This window comes from Oncorhynchus masou, chromosome 13, assembly GCF_036934945.1.
Source record: "Oncorhynchus masou masou isolate Uvic2021 chromosome 13, UVic_Omas_1.1, whole genome shotgun sequence".
NCBI classification, from domain to species: Eukaryota; Metazoa; Chordata; class Actinopteri; order Salmoniformes; family Salmonidae; genus Oncorhynchus; species Oncorhynchus masou.
Window position 1 is genome coordinate 50,100,974 of NC_088224.1, and position 16,319 is coordinate 50,117,292.

The following is a 16,319-nucleotide window of genomic DNA, read 5'->3' on the forward strand; positions in this document are numbered from 1 at the left end:
ATACATTTTCTGTTGTTGTTGTTTGTTTCTCTGTAATACTACTAGCCACCTAGCACTTTTATGAAGTTGGCTTCAGCTAGCCCCGATAAGTTCCCAACCTCATAACTAGCTACCAAGAAACCATTTCAGGCTATCAATCAAGTTAGAGTAGCTAGCTTGTCTAACCGTCTTAGCTGGCATGCCTGCTGGCAAGTTTGTTTGGAGGACTTTAGAAAAGCAAACAACAACTAAATGTACTAAGTAAGACTCACATGCCTTTCAATCTTTTACCCAGATTGTTGCAGAGAAGCATATTTTGCTTCTTTAAAAAAATAGCCACCAGTCAGGAGGATACAGACAGCTCAAGAGGTATGCTTAGACATGCAGAAAAATAAACACGTTTTTTTAATCATCATTATTATGGCTCTCGATTGCAGGAAAAAGCTGTTTTAGGTGTTTGAAAAATTCTAAATTGTCCAACTTAAGGACCGTGGGCCTAGCCCCCCTATGTACCACCCCCAGACATCCTCACATACATTGTGCCCCCTCAGATATTTTGGGTGCATGATACCCCTGATCTATGCCAAGGTGCATTGGAGCTGCTCAACGCCCTATTGAGACACTTTATGTTGGTGTTTCATTTGTTTTTGCAGTTACCTGTATATGCAGTTACCTATATATTATTGTATGATACAATACATTTGTGTGATGTACCTATGTGCTGTATGTCTTTTGTTTTTGTTTGTTTGTTGTTTGTTTTTGTTATTTGCTGTGCTTATAAAATGGAATTACTGAATATCACATGACTTATTGAATGTTGTGAAAACCAATAAATACAATTTTCCGCCTCCAAAAAGGACAAGGGGGATATCGGAAGTATGTTTGATTTACAGTAACTCGTCTGGCGAGCAGAATCAGCACAAAGTGCAACCTCTTCGTGCCCATCTAACACACACAATATCAAGTGCACCTCTGGTTGTAAACTGGTTTTCTGGTTGAGGATACGTCAACCAGATTATAACCAACTGGTCTCTATTACAACCAGGTAAACAGTTTTTTTTTCAAGACAACATCAAGTTTACATCAGACAAAAGCATCTAAAAAAGATGTCATCAACGTCAATCGATTCCTTTGAAATCCATGGGTGGGGGAAAGTGTACACTTTTTGGGGGAGGATAGAGAATCGGAGCACAGACAGGGAGTAGAGTCTTTGCACCTTGTTTCCAGCTGAAGCGGGACTTCCCCAGGATCCAGAACTCATGGTTGTCAAAGTGGATCTCCCCGCGCGGGGGCAGGAAGGCATGGGCCAACTCCCCGTTTAGCCCATCAAAACAGGGGTGCAATGGAGACCACCAGCAGTCTGTGTGGTTCCACGTGTAGAAGCCTGGAAGCATGAGCAGACACACGCGCACACATTTAAAGCAGGGTGAATTAAAGTCACACACACACCTTTAACTTATTAATGTCTAATCCATAGTGATACTGTCAGGTTCTATTTAATTATGTTGTCTTACCGATGATAATGTCAGCACTCTTGTTGGGGTTTGTGATTTCAGCAAAGTAGAGAGGGGACACGTCGCTCCACTTGGAGAACGCAATGCTGATGGCCTTGCGGGTGCCGTCTTTGTTCAGTGTGTTGGGAAACTTCACGATCCTGACAGAAGTGAATGGACACACAGACATACAGACAGATGTGAACAGAAAGACAGACACAAGTATAGATTGGAAAGTGACAGACAATGCGACGAACTTGGATTCCCAAAAACATATTGTTGTTCCCTTTCAGTCGGTCATTCAGTATAACATACTATGGGGAGTCAACGATCAATCGTATTCACCTGAAAAACGCCCAACAGGCCAATGGATGCCGAGTCTGTCACGCCTGCTCCCGCTCTTCCCCCCTTGGCACTTCAGGGCGCCAGGCTGCCCTGCATCACGCACTCCTGCCATCATCAATTACGCACACCTGCCTTCCCTCATCACGCGCATCAGCGATATTGGACTCACCTGGACTCACTCATCACATGTTTATTACCTCCCCTATATTTGTCAGTTCCCCTGCCCTAGTACCTGCTGATGCATTAATTGTTTTTGTCTTTGTTACCCTTGTGCTGATGCTGTTCCTGTCTCGTTACGTGTCCATTCCTTAGTAAATGCTTGACTCCCTGTACCTGCTTCGTCTCTCCAGTATCAATTCATGTGAGAGTCCGCCCTTGAAAGCCTTGCCTTCCTGGTTATAATACTGGGGCTCACATCCACATTTCCTCAATAGTTCTCTCTTCAGCTCGCCTTATCAAGCAAAGTTTTCAAGCATACAAAGACTACGAGATTTGCCTCTGACTTCGGTGTCTGTTAGTGGGGAGTACTCATCCCCCTAGATGTTGAAAGTTTTGGGTATTGGTATCGGTTTTTGTGTTTACTTAAAGCGAACTACTTTCTGCTCTACTTGTGTAGCTAATGCTTCTTTGCTTGGGTAGGATTTGTGTTTGCTAATACCCCATTAATTTCTGCTCTGCTTGTTTAGCCAGTGCTTCCTTGCTTGAGTTAGATGGCCAGTGGTAAGAGTAAGTTTAAAAAGGCTAACTAGTTGGATGACATCAGTCTGGGGCAACCTAAAGCCCCGGCTTTGGATTTGGCGGGGAGAGTGAACTGTTGGTGGTTAACGCGCCTTTGATGGAGCTGTGTTGTAAGGCGGCAGATCACCTGGTTGTGGATTGGCCATCTTCTCCCCCTCAGTGGACATACTCCAGGTTTGGGGGAAGGTATTTACCTTCTGTCCCTGCAGAAGTGAAACGTCGCTTAGCTCTGTTTAAACATTTTGCAGATGAGCTAAAGACGACCTGGGATTCCCCTCATTCAGCCAGGCTGGTGCTGCCAGGTTATGGTGAGTTCACGAATGTAGAGGGTATGAAGGAGGCGGGGCTCGTTTGCACACCGCCGATGGATGGAAAGCTGCCAAGTTACTTAGCTTCCGAATAATAAACAGTGCCGGTTCTCGGCGGATCAGCTGGACAAAGTGTAAAAGGCTCATGATGTTACTCTGTACTCGGACAGAGGGATTTGGTCAACAGCGTAAAGGGAGATGCATATAAATTACCTAGAGTTACGGACTGTTTTGCTGGCGCTGAGGCGTTCCCTTCTGATGTTGGAGGGCCATGTGTTGGTAAGGTCCAACAGCATACACTACCATTCAAAAGTTTGGGGTCACTTAGAAATGTCCTTGTTTTTGAAAGAAAGGCAAATGTTATTGTCTCGTAAAATAACATCAAATTGATCAGAAATACAGTGTAGACAATGTTAATGTTGTAAATGACTATTGTAGCTGGAAACGGCATATTTTTTATGGAATATCTACATAGGCGTACAGAGGCCCATTATCAGCAACCATCGCTCCTATGTTCCAATGGCACGTTGTGTTAGCTAATCCAAGTTTATAATTTTAAAATGCTAATTGTTCATTAGAAAACCCTTTTGCAATTATGTTAGCTCAAAATAAAACTGTTGTTCTGATTAAAAAAGCAACAAAACTGCGTGTTGTCGTCTGTTCTTCTCAACGAGGGATCTGTGCAATCCGCGGGGACCTGTGATATGTTTTGTGTCATTGGGTCTATTGTCCCAGGCGCACAGGAGATAGTGGCACCCATGACCACAGATATGGGATCTGTGGGTTTGGCCCCTGAAAGGTTGAACTTGACAGCTATGAGTTTACCCTCAAACGTGATTACGACTATACAGTCGTCGCGTGCGCCCTTTACAAGAGGGTTCTTCGTCAGTCTCTCATTCACAATTTGGTGTCAGGCTAAAGGAGTTTCTCCTTTTCAGAGGTCTTTGGTGAACATTTTGATGTCCTTGCAGGAGCTTTTTGATTAGGGCCTTTCTTTTTCCACATTAAAGGTTTACATCAGTATACCCTTCCCATATGGAGTCCGTGCCAGGCGACTCCAAATTGATGTTACATACTAATACGACAGCTATTCTTCTTGGGGTCCACACATAACATGAAACATGACATAATAAAGAACATTAATAGACAATAGCTAGACAACAAAACTATTTTTTTTTAAATGTAAAGACAAAGGCATACGTAGTGCTGTGGCGGTCACTAAATTTTGTCAGCCGGTTATTGTCAAGCAAATAACTGTCGGTACGTCAATTAACATAAACACATTTAGCATCTCCTGGCTTCCACACATAGCCTACAAGCCAGGGATGCAGACCTATGGAGCATCTACACTTAAAAAAGTATAATAAAGCCATGTAATATAGCCTACACCTTTACAATAAATCCATTATTTATTTTAGACAAGTCTAAAGTAACATGATATGAAGAAAATGTAGTCAATTTCAGAAGAACCAAACAGCATACTCTGAGTTGTCCTTATGTTAGGTCCTGATCTGAGTATGCCATATCGCTGTGGGCTACACTAGTTAATTTAGCAGACAAGATTTGCTTCGAATTCTGTTGCATTATTTTATATTAAGAATACTATATCAAAGCTGAATAAAATACAAAGGTTATTATACAAAGGATAAACAATTTGAGGGAGTGCACACATGCTATTCTGTGTTGAGGGGTTAACAAAGAAATTGGTACTCATATGTGCTTAGTTTAGAGTTATTAATATAACTTTAGTTGTTCTACAAATGTTCGGCTATATGTTTTGAAGATTTAATACATTGTAAGACTGCATGATGCAACTCCACCAAAAACCCTGAAATTTCCATCCCTAACTATAACATTTTCCAACAAGATAGAACTGCCAAATGGGGCGGTGTTGCTATCTACTGCAGAGATAGCCTGCAGAGTTCTGTCTTACTATCCAGGTCTGTACCTAAACAATTCGAGCTACTACTTTTAAAAATCCACCTTACCAGAAACAAGTCTCTCACCGTTGCCGCTTGCTATAGACCACCCTCTGCCCCCAGCTGTGCTCTGGACACCATATGTGAATTGATTGCTCCCCATCTATCTTCAGAGCTCGTGCTGCTAGGTGACCTAAACTGTGACGTGCTTAACACCCCGGCCATCCTACAATCTAAGCTTGATGCCCTCAATCTCACACCACTATCAATGAACCCATCAGGTACAACCCCAAATCCGTAAACATGGGCACTCTCATACATATCATCCTGACCAACTTGCCCTCCAAATACACCTCTGCTGTATTCAACCAAGATCTCAGCTATCACTGCCTCATTGCCTGCATCCGTTATAGGTCTGCAGTCAAACGACCACCCCTCATCACCGTCAAACGCTCCCTAAAACACTTCAGCGAGCAGGCCTATCTAATCGACCTGCCCCGGGTATCCTGGAAGGATATTGACCTCATCCCGTCAGAAAAGGATGCCTGGTTATTCTTTAAAAGTGCCTTCCTCACCATCTTAAATAAGCATGCCCCATTAAAAAAAATAGAACCAGGAACAGATATAGCCCTTGGTTCACTCCAGACCTGACTTCCCTTGACCAACACAAAAACATCCTGTGGCGTTCTGCATTAGCATCGAATAGCCCCCATGATATGCAACTTTTCAGGGAAGTTAGGAACAAATATACACAGGCAGTTAGGAAAGCTAAGGCTAGCTTTTTCAAGCATCCTGTAGCACAAACTTAAAAAAGTTCTGGGACATTGTAAAGTCCATGGAGAATAAGAGCACCGCCTCCCAGCTGCCCAATGCAATGAGGCTAGGAAACACTGTCACCACCGATAAATCCACTATAATTGAGAATTTCAAAAAGCATTTTTCTACAGCTGGCCATGCTTTCCAACTGGCTACCCCCGATCAACAGCCCTCCACCCCCCACAGCAATTCGCCAAGCCTCCCCACTTCTCCTTCACCCAAATCCAGATAGCTGATGTTCTGAAAGAGCCGCAAAATCTGGACCCCTACAAATCAGCCAGGCTAGACAATCTGGACCCTCTCTTTCTAAAATTATCTGCCGAAATTGTTGCAACCCCTATTACTAGCCTCTTTCATATCGTCTGACATTCCCATAGATTGGAAAGCTGCCGCGGTCATCCCCCTCTTCAAAGTGGGAGACACTCTTGGCCCAAACTGCTACAGACCAATATCTATTCTACCCTGCCTTTCTAAGGTCTTCGAAAGCCAAGTTAACAAACAGATTACCGACCATTTCGAATCCCACCGTACCTTCTCGAATCAAATCAAATCAAATTTTATTTGTCACATACACATGGTTAGCAGATGTTAATGTGAGTGTAGCGAAATGCTTGTGCTTCTAGTTCCGACAATGCAGTAATAACCAACAAGTAATCTAACTAACAATTCCAAAACTAATTTCTTATACACAGTGTAAGGGGATAAAGAATATGTACATAAAGATATGAATGAGTGATGGTGCAGAGCAGCATAGGCAAGATACAGTAGATGGTATCGAGTACAGTATATACATATGAGATGAGTATGTAAACAATGTGGCATAGTTAAAGTGGCTAGTGATACATGTATTACATAAGGATGCAGTAGATGATATAGAGTACAGTATATACGTATACATATGAGATGAATAATGTAGGGTATGTAAACATTACATTAGGTAGCATTGTTTAAAGTGGCTAGTGATATATTTTACATCATTTCCCATCAATTCCCATTATTAAAGTGGCTGGAGTTGAGTCAGTGTGTTGGCAGCAGCCACTCAATGTTAGTGCAATGCAATCTGGTTTCAGAGCTGGTCATGGGTGCACCTCAGCCACGCCCAAGGTCCTAAACAATATCATAACAGCCATCGATAAGAGACATTACTGTGCAGCCGTATTCATCGTCCTGGCTAAGGCTTTCGACTCTGTCATTCACCAGATTCTTATCGGCAGACGCAACAGCCTTGGTTTCTAAAATGATTGCCTCGCCTGGTACACCAGCTACTTCTCTGACAGAGTTCAGTGTGTCAAATCGGAGGGCCTGTATACATCAATGATGTCGCTTTTGCTGCTGGTGATTCTTTGATCCATCTCTATGCAGACGACACCATTCAGTATACCTCTGGCCCGTCTTTGGACACTGTGCTAACTAACATCCAAACAAGCTTCAATGCCATACAACCTCCAACTGCTCTTAAATGCAAGTAAAACTAAATGCATGCTCTTCAACCGATCACTGCCCACATCTGCCAGCCCGTCCAGCATCACTACTCTGGATGGTTCTGACTTATGTGGACAACTACAAATACCTAAATGTCTGGTTAGACTGTAAATTCTCCTTCCAGGGTCACATTAAACATCTCCAATCCAAAATTGAATCTACAATCGGCTTCCTATTTCGCAACAAAGCATCCTTCACTCATGCTGCCAAACATAACCCTGTAAAACTGACCATCCTACCGATCCTCGACTTCGGTGATGTCATTTACATAATAGCCCCCATCACTCTACTCAACAAATTGGATACAGTCTATCACAATGCCATCTGTTTTGTCACCAAAGCCCCATATACTACCCACCACTGCGACCTGTACGCACTCGTTGGCTGGCCCTCGCTTCATACTCACAAACCCACTGGCTCCAGGTCATCTACAAGTTTCTGCTAGGTAAAGCCCTGCCTTATCTCAGCTCACTGGTCACCATAGCAGCACCCACCCGTAGCAAGCGCTCCAGCAGGTATATCTCACTGGTCACCCACAAAGCCAATTCTTCCTTTGGCCGCCTTTCCTTCCAGTTCTCTGCTGCCAATGACTGGAACGAACTGCAAAAATCACTAAAGCTGGAGACTCTTACCTCCCTCACTAGGTTTAAGCATCAGCTGTCAGAGCAGCTTCTTATCCTACCTCATTTGCAAATGCTGTATATAGACTTTTCTACTGTATTATTGATTGTATGTTTGTTTATTCCATGTGTAACTCTGTGTTGTTGTATGTGTCGCACTGCTTTGCTTTATCTTGGCAAGGTCGCAGTTGCAAATGATAACTTTTTCTCAACTAGCCTACCTGGTTAAATAAAGGTGAAATAAAAAATAAATACAAATAATGATGATTTGAAAAAAGTCCCTTGAAAGGCATGAGGTCTGCTTTGTTTTGTTTTTTGCGCAGGCAGTACACACTGTCAATTTCCTATTCACAATTAGATTAATGTGAATAATGCGGATTAATGTGCTTAATTTTGAGAAGTTATTTGGATGTTTTAGCTGTGATACAAACCTTATGCTGGGCATCATTCACAAGTGATAATATATTGTTTAAAGTAGCTAGTGGCTAGTCGATTTTGCACGCCCAATTTTTCAGTTTTTGAAATGTTAAAAAAGTTTGAAATATCCAATAAATGTCGTTCCACTTCATGATTGTGTCCCACTTGTTGTTGATTCTTCAAAAAAAATACAGTTTTATATCTTTATGTTTGAAGCCTGAAATGTGGCAAAAGGTCGCAAAGTTCAAGGGGGCCGAATACTTTCGCAAGGCACTGTATGTTCATTGACTATAGCTCAGCATTCAACACCATAGTACCCTCCAAGCTCATCATTAAGCTAGAGGCCCTGGGTCTCAAACCCACCCTGTGCTATTGGGTTCTAGACTAATTGACGGCCACCTACAGGTTATAAAGGTAGGAAACAACATCTCCACTTCGCTGATCCTCAACAATGGGGCCCCACAAGGGGGTGTGCTCAGTCCCCTCCTGTACTCCCTGTTCACTCATAACTGCGTGGCCATGCACGCCTCCATCTCAATCATTAAGTTTGTTGACGACACAGCAGTAGTAGGCTTGATCACCAACAGTGATGAGACAGCTACAGGGAGGAGGTGAGGGTACTAGTGTCAGCAAAACAACCTCTCATTCAACGTCAACAAAACAAAGGAGATGATCGTGGACTTCAGGAAACAGCAGAGGGAGCATTCCCCTATCCACATCAACGGGACAGCAGTGGAGAAGGTGGAATGTTTTAAGTTCCTCAACGTACACATCACGGACAAACTGAAAGGGTCCACCCACACAGACCGTGTGATGAAGAAGGCCCAACAGAGCCTCTTCAACCTCAGGAGGCTGAAGAAATATGGCTTGTCACCTAAAACCCCCACAAACTTTTACAGATGCACAATTGAGAGCATCCTGTCGGGCTGCATCATTGTCTGGTACGGCAACTGCACCACCCACAACTGCAAGGCTCTCCAGAGAGCTCTTCAAACACTCCACAAGGCTCTTCAAACACTCCACAAATGTCTTGTTAACAAATTATAGTGTTGGCAAGTCGGTTAGGACATCTACTTTGTGCATGACACAAGTAATTTTTACAACAATTGTTTACAGACAGATGATTTTACTTATAATTCACTGTATCACAATTCCAGTGGGTCAGAAGTTTACATACACTAAGTTGACTGTGCCTTTAAACAGCTTGAGAAATTCCATACAATTATGTCATGGCTTTAGAAGCTTCTGATAGGCTAATTGGCATCATTTGAGCCAATTGGAGGTGTACCTAAGGCTGTATTTCAAGGCCTACCTTCAAACACAGTGCCTCTTTGCTTAAAATCAAGGGAAAATTAAAAGAAATCAAGCAAGACCTCAGAAAAAAGTTGTAGACCTCCACAAGTCTGGTTCATCCTTGGGAGCATTTTCCAAATGCCTGAAGGTACCATGTTCATCTGTACAAAAAATAGTACACAAGTATAAACACCATGGGACCACGAAGCCGGCCTACCGCTCAGGAAGGACACGCGTTCTGTCTCCTAGAGGGGAGGCTTGCAAGCCGAAGAACACCATTCTAACCGTGAAGGACGGAGGTGGACACTGACTGACCTTAAGACAAGGAATTTTTACTGCGATTAAATGTCAGGAATTGTGAAAAACTGATTTTAAATGTATTTGGCTAAGGTGTATGTAAACTTCCGACTTCAACTCTATCTTGCATTACTCATCTCATATGTATATACTGTATTTTATACCATATATTGCATCTTGCCTATGCCGCTCTGTCATTGCTCATCCATATATTTATATGTATATATTCTTATTCCATTCTTTTACTTAGATTTGTGTGTATTAGGTAGTTGTTGTGGAATAATTAGATTACATGTTAGATATTGCTGCACTGTCGGAACTAAAAGCACAATTATTTCGCTACACTCGTAATATCCTGCTAACAATGTGTATGTGACCAATAACATTTGATTTGAAGAGATTTCATTGTAGGCAGAACGCATCAGAGTACAATTCAGCCCGCACTAATCAGAGCTGCGGTAGGCTTACATGCAAATAGACCATTGCCGTATATGGATCTGTGCCATTCACTTTGAACTGGACTGTGTTTACAGCATGAGCGGTCATGAGTAGATTTTGAGATCAAAGAGAGAGCTGCATGGAGCCACGTTTGCACATGTTTTCATATCCTTTGCTCGTTAGTGAGTTAGTAGCACAGTTATAGATCATTTGTAGTCAGCAATAGGGGAGTGATTGCATTCTACAGGAGCACAAAACATGAACATTTCTAGACATCTTTGAAAAGCGAGTCTGGTAAAGATTTTTTTGTATTAAAGGGGCAGTGTTGTATTTCGAGACAGGCTTGAATAAGTTAAGGGTAGCATAATTTGTCTGAATCTCTATAATAATGGTATGTGAATAATAAAACATTTTATTTTGAATCAAACAATAACATTGTGTTGGTAGGTCTACATTATGATCAAATAACCACAGCAGCCTACTTGACCACTGTCTGAAACTGTACAGCCTTATTGTTCACAGTAAACGCACGCAGAATTTTTTACCACCTTCAAGTCTGTGGTCAGCAGACCTGAAATTTGCTCAGTGTCCCTTTTGAAGGAACATTGGGAGTGAATACTTTCTGAAGGCACTGCATATCTAATCCTCTCAGATCTTCAAAAGTGCCTAGGGGTAGGGACAGGGGTCTGACTTGGTATTCAGGGTCTCACTTGTAGGTGAGGTTGAAATGCTTCCACTTGTGTCCCAGTGGGTTGATGGCGTAGCGTTTGGAGCGGCTCAATGCCGCTCCCTTCACGGGATGATGCTTCACAGAGCTCAGGGACTCCACAGACCACTCACCAGCTTCCTGAGAGAGATGGAGGGGGGAGAGAGAGAGAGATCATTAGAGGTGACAAGAGGAGTATGACATGACCATGGAGAGGTGAAAACAGTGTGTGTGTAGGAGAGAGAGTGAGAGAGAAGCTTTGCACAGTCAGTATGTTGCAGTAGAGAGAATGGTACAGCGCCTGAGACAAAGAACAAATGATCAGTAGCCTGTGAAACAAGACAGGACCAGTGGCAACCCGCCATTCAGGGCGAGCTCAAAAATTCAAGCCCTTGGGTCCTGCCATAGAGTTACATCAGAAGTGCCCATCCAAGAAGGCTCAAGGTCATTGGCTAGAGCCAGATAAAATGACATCAAATCTACCGTAGCTTTGATTGGACTGATCATGTCAACATCACACTTTCAAAATCTTAGCTAGCAAGCTAGAGAAGCGGTCATCGTCTACTGGCAAATCCTTTTCAATCCTTGTCATATGAAGAGACATTATAGATAAAACGTATCGGTGCTCATTGACAATTTGACATGAACATTACACACCAAGATCAAAATCGCAAATTCAAATCAGTGGTTTGGAAGGAATCAGTGGCTAAGCGCAAGTGTTGCAAAGCAAGCACTAGCCTGCTATTCAGTGGAGAAGGTGTGTGGTCCAAGTCTGGGTTTAAAGGTCTCTCTTCCAAGTTTAAAAGGATAAGCATTCAACACCATGGGCCAGAAAAGGTTGAAATACAGTGCATTTGGAAAGTATTCACACCCCTTGACTTTTTTCACATTTTGTTACGTTAAAGCCTTATTCTAAAATGTATTAATTCGTTTTTCCCCCTCATCAATCTATACACAATACCCCATCATGACCAAGCAAAAACAGGTTTTAAGATATTTTAGCAAATGTATTAAAAAATATGTAAATATGACATTTACATAATACATATACAGACCCTTTTCTCAGTACTTTGTTGAAGCACCTTTGGCAGCGATTACATTTAGGCTTCTTGGGTACGAAGCTACAAGCTTGGCACACCTGTATTTGGGGAGTTTCTCCCATTATTCTCTGTAGATCCTCTCAAGCTCTGTCAGGTTGGATGGGGAGCATTGCTGCACAGCTATTTTCATGTCTCTCCAGAGATGTTAGATCGGGTTCAAGTCCGTGCTGGGCCACTCAAGGACATTCAGAGACTTGTCCCAAAGCCACTCCTGCGTTGTCTTAGCTGTGTGCTTAGGGTCATTTTCCTGTTGGAAGGTGAACATTTGCCCCAGTCTGAGGTCCTGTGTGCTCTGGAGTAGGTTTTCATCAAGGATCGCTCTGTACTTTGCTCCGTTCATCTTTCCCTCGATCCTGACTAGTCTCTCAATCCCCGCCACTGAAAAACATCCCCACAGCATGATACTGCCACCACCATGCTTCACAGTAGGGATGGTGCCAGGTTTCTTCCAGACGTGACGCTTGGCATTCAGGCCAAAGAGTCCAATCTTGGTTTCATTAGACCAGAGAGTCTTGTTTTTCATGATCTGTAAGTCTTTAGGTGCCTTTTGGCAAACTCCAAACAGGCTGTCATGTGCCTTTAAATGAGGAGTGGCTTCCGTCTGGCCACTCTACCATAAAGGCCTGATTGGTGGAGTGCTGCAGAGATGGTTGTCCTTCTGGAAGGTTCTCCCATCTCCACAGAGGAACTCTGGAGCTCTATCAGAGTGACCATTGGGTTATTGGTCACCTCCCTGACCAAGGCCCTTCTCCCCTGATTGCTCATTTTGGCCAGGAGGCAAGCTACAGGAAGAGTCTTGATGGTTCCAAACTTCTTCCATTTAAGAATGATGGAGGCCACTGTGTTCTTGGGGACCTTCAATGCTGCAGAAATGTTTTAGTACCCTTCCCTAGATCTGTGCCTCGACATAATCCTGTCTCTGAGCTCTTTGGACAATTCCTTCGACCTCATGGCTTGGTTTTTGCTCTGACATGATGCATATGACCAAAATTTAGTGTCTCATAGAAAACGTTCTCAATACTTATGCAAATACGGTATTTCAGTTTTTATTTTTTATAAATTAGCAAACATTTCTAAAAACCTGTTTTCTCTTTGTAATTATTTGGTATTATGTGTATATTGATGAGGAAAAACATTATTGTAACGGCCGTTGTTGGTGGAAGAAGGTGAGGACCAAGGTGCAGCGTGGTATGTGTCCATATTTATTCAAATGAACACGGAGATAACAAAACTAACAAAGAGAACGACCAAAAACACTACTGGCTTGTGCAGACACACAACAGAAAACAGAAAATAATCACCCACGAAACACAATAGAAAACAGGCTACCTAAATATGGTTCTCAATCAGGGACAACGATAGACAGCTGCCTCTGATTGAGAACCATACCAGGCCAAACATAGAAATAGCAAATCATAGAAAAACTAACATAGACAACCCACCAAACTCACACCCTGACCATACTAAAACAAAGACATAACAAAGGAACTAAGGTGAGAAGCTGGAAGCCAGCCGCACCGATGTGTTGGAGGAAACTGGCGACCGTGTAAGTGTGCATTGCGCCTGGCCTGCCACAGGAGTCGCTAGAGTGCAATAGGACAAGGACAACCCAGCCGGCCAAACCCTCCCCTGACCCAGACAATACTGGGCCAATTTTGCGCCGCCTCATGGATCTCCCAGTCACGGCCAGCTGCATCACAGCCTGGGATCGAACCAGGATCTGTAGTGACGCAGCTAGCACTGCGATACAGTGCCTTAGACTGCTGCGCCACTCGGCCATGAAAAATATTAATTTAATCAAGGGGTCTGAATACTTTCCGACATGACTTCTGGCCCATTCAAAACAACTGGAAACTCGGAACTGGGATATCTTGCTCCAACTATGAAAATACGTTTTGAATGGTCATCCAACTTTCTAGAGCTCTGATCTGAAGATCAATGACGTCATGATTCGACTTTGTTTTTTTAAGAGTTCCCAGTTGTCTTAAAACCATCATAAATCCAGAGAATGCCAGACTTTTATGACATAGTTTGATGACAAAATTTGCCCACAAGGACCACAGAGCTACCTTCCTGTTCAAGTGAGCACAGCACAACCATTTGAGTCCAAAAGTGTATTGTATGCTGCTGCATAAATTATGTAATATGCTAGGGAGATATGTATACTGTAGCTAAGAAAATAATGCTAAGTGTATGTTGTGTAGTAAGCTCATAGTAGCACATGTGCCTCACCCTAATAATTTCCCTTTCCCCCTCATAACGTAGCCTACGGTTCTGACTTGGTGGTGCACATGTAGCCTGTAGACTGTTTTAGAGAAATGTAATCATTGAATATTATAAGAGCTTTCATTGTCTGCTTATATGCCCCCTTTATTTATCCTACGGTTCTGACTTGGTGTACAGAGAGAATACTGTAAGAACGGGCCATGTTCTGAATTCTGTCGCTGAACATATAGTTATATTGACTACGTCCGTCTTAGCTCGCTCATTAATGTCTTAATCGAAATTACGGATTGCCTATTATCTGCCCGTCATTCCCTTATGCCATAGTTTGTACATCTCAATTGTCAGTAGAAACCACATTGGTTTAAGCAAGTCAGCAATATCAGATATGTTTTTTGTTTTATGCAGTAAATGAGGCTGAATGAACTGTTTCGCTGCCAGGCAAGGCTCCGCTGATAGCCAGGTGCAGCAGTGGTTAGGATTCACTCCATGGTGCTGAAAAGAAAGCTCTGCTGTTGGGACAGCTTTATGTAGGCCCTAACAGTTTGCGGGCAACATTTGTCACCGTTATAGTGCAATTAATGTATTGTTTAGTGTTGTGTAGTGGCTTTGCTGTCATGCATAAAAAAAGAAGTTGAGTTTCCCCCACTAAGGTTTACATGCAAAAATCACTTCAATTATGACATTTTTTTAAATCAGTAAATGGGGGAAGATTTCAACTACCACCCAAACACAAAATAGTAATTGGAGTTGTCCATTCTATTTCTCCACATTTCTTCCACTATGAGTTAAAAGGAATAACTTAAAGCCAAGTTAAGCATTTTTCAGGCTTCCTGGCAAAGGGGAGCATGTCTGGCCTCTAGGAAGAAAAGTTTAAAAAAAGACACGTGGCACAAGTGCAAAAGGGAACAGAAATCACAACTTAACCCGACACAGATGTAAAACCCTCCTCATCTGCTCTCGTAGCCTGACAGCCCCTCTCCATCTATCCATCTCTCTGTGCTAAAATATCTGTCACCCACATGTAAGTTGAAGCTTCTCCTCCAGCGCTCCCCTCCCCTCACCACCTAAACCACTCCTTCCTTTCTTTTCTTCTTTCTCCCCATTTATTTTCCTATTCTAGGCTATTGTAACACTGATCAAAAAATAAACATACACAAAAATAGATTAGGATCAAACCAGAAAAATGCGACTGTCAGTGTAACTTACTTAAAACACTTGTTTTTTTCAGTCTGTAAAAAAACGATAACAAAACACAATAAATTAATGAAAATACGGGGTTTGTTGAGTTGCTCGCACAGGCAAACAGTCTAAATATTAATTAATATTAATAATTTCCATGTGCAGCCGTCCACTTACCGTTTTCCTTCTACGCGTAGGGAGTCCGCCGACCCCATCCAAACCTACCAACATCAGCACTAGTAGAAAAAGTATCCGACGAGTTCCGCGCATCTCAAACACTGGGACGAAGCCCTTGGCCGAACTCAACTTCTGCTTCCTGTGCTCCATTGGAACCTGTAGTCTTTTTTACAGTTGAGAGTCAATGGTAACCCACACTCAATGTTGAGAGCACATGATTCTGCTAAATGCAAGGATTGGTATAAAAGAGATTGGTCATCTTGGATAGGCTACCGTATTCAGGTGTTTTCATGCAGAAATCATGAGTTCTGAACTAGAACGCGGTGCGTATCACAACGTGAAAACCACATTTGAACAGCTCTGCGGAGAATTGGCCATTTGGGCATGGAGCTCCAAATTCTCCTGTCCCATCAAACTCGTATCATTCTCAGCATTCCGCGCTATTCCACTGTGATATAATTGTAAACTCTTACTTTTCAACCGAGTCCTTGGTTAATTGCGTCGCATTTGTATGTTTATTGGGTAACTTTGATACTTCCCTGCCTGGTCTATGCAGCGACCGAACGGATCAGGTGTCGGTCGTACAAGTTCGGGCACGTCAGTCGAGTTGGTGGGATAGAGTGAGAGCGCCGCCCAGTTCTAAAACAACAATTTGTCTCACAGCCTCTGCTCTCCCATTCTCTCAAGTGCTCTCAAACTACACAGTTCTCAACCAGACGAATAGAGGGTAAAATGTTGCCTTCAAGTCTTCAAACTATTTTTTGGGCTGTAAACTCTTACTTAAAT

General features: G+C 42.7%; 1 protein-coding gene across 1 annotated transcript in view; it reads right to left on the reverse strand.

Moving 5' to 3' along the window:
• Positions 1 to 16,106, reverse strand: part of LOC135552499 (matrix metalloproteinase-23-like) — a 30,217-nt gene extending 14,111 nt beyond the window's left edge. Inside the window, exons 1-4 of the mRNA XM_064984172.1 lie at positions 15,534 to 16,106; positions 10,856 to 10,992; positions 1,494 to 1,633; positions 1,196 to 1,363 (exon numbers count right to left, since the gene is read on the reverse strand). Of these exons, the coding sequence (XP_064840244.1) occupies positions 1,196 to 1,363; positions 1,494 to 1,633; positions 10,856 to 10,992; positions 15,534 to 15,683 (595 nt within the window). The 5' untranslated portion in view covers positions 15,684 to 16,106. The remainder of the gene's footprint in view (positions 1 to 1,195; positions 1,364 to 1,493; positions 1,634 to 10,855; positions 10,993 to 15,533) is intronic.
• Between the last annotated feature and the right edge of the window lie 213 nt (positions 16,107 to 16,319).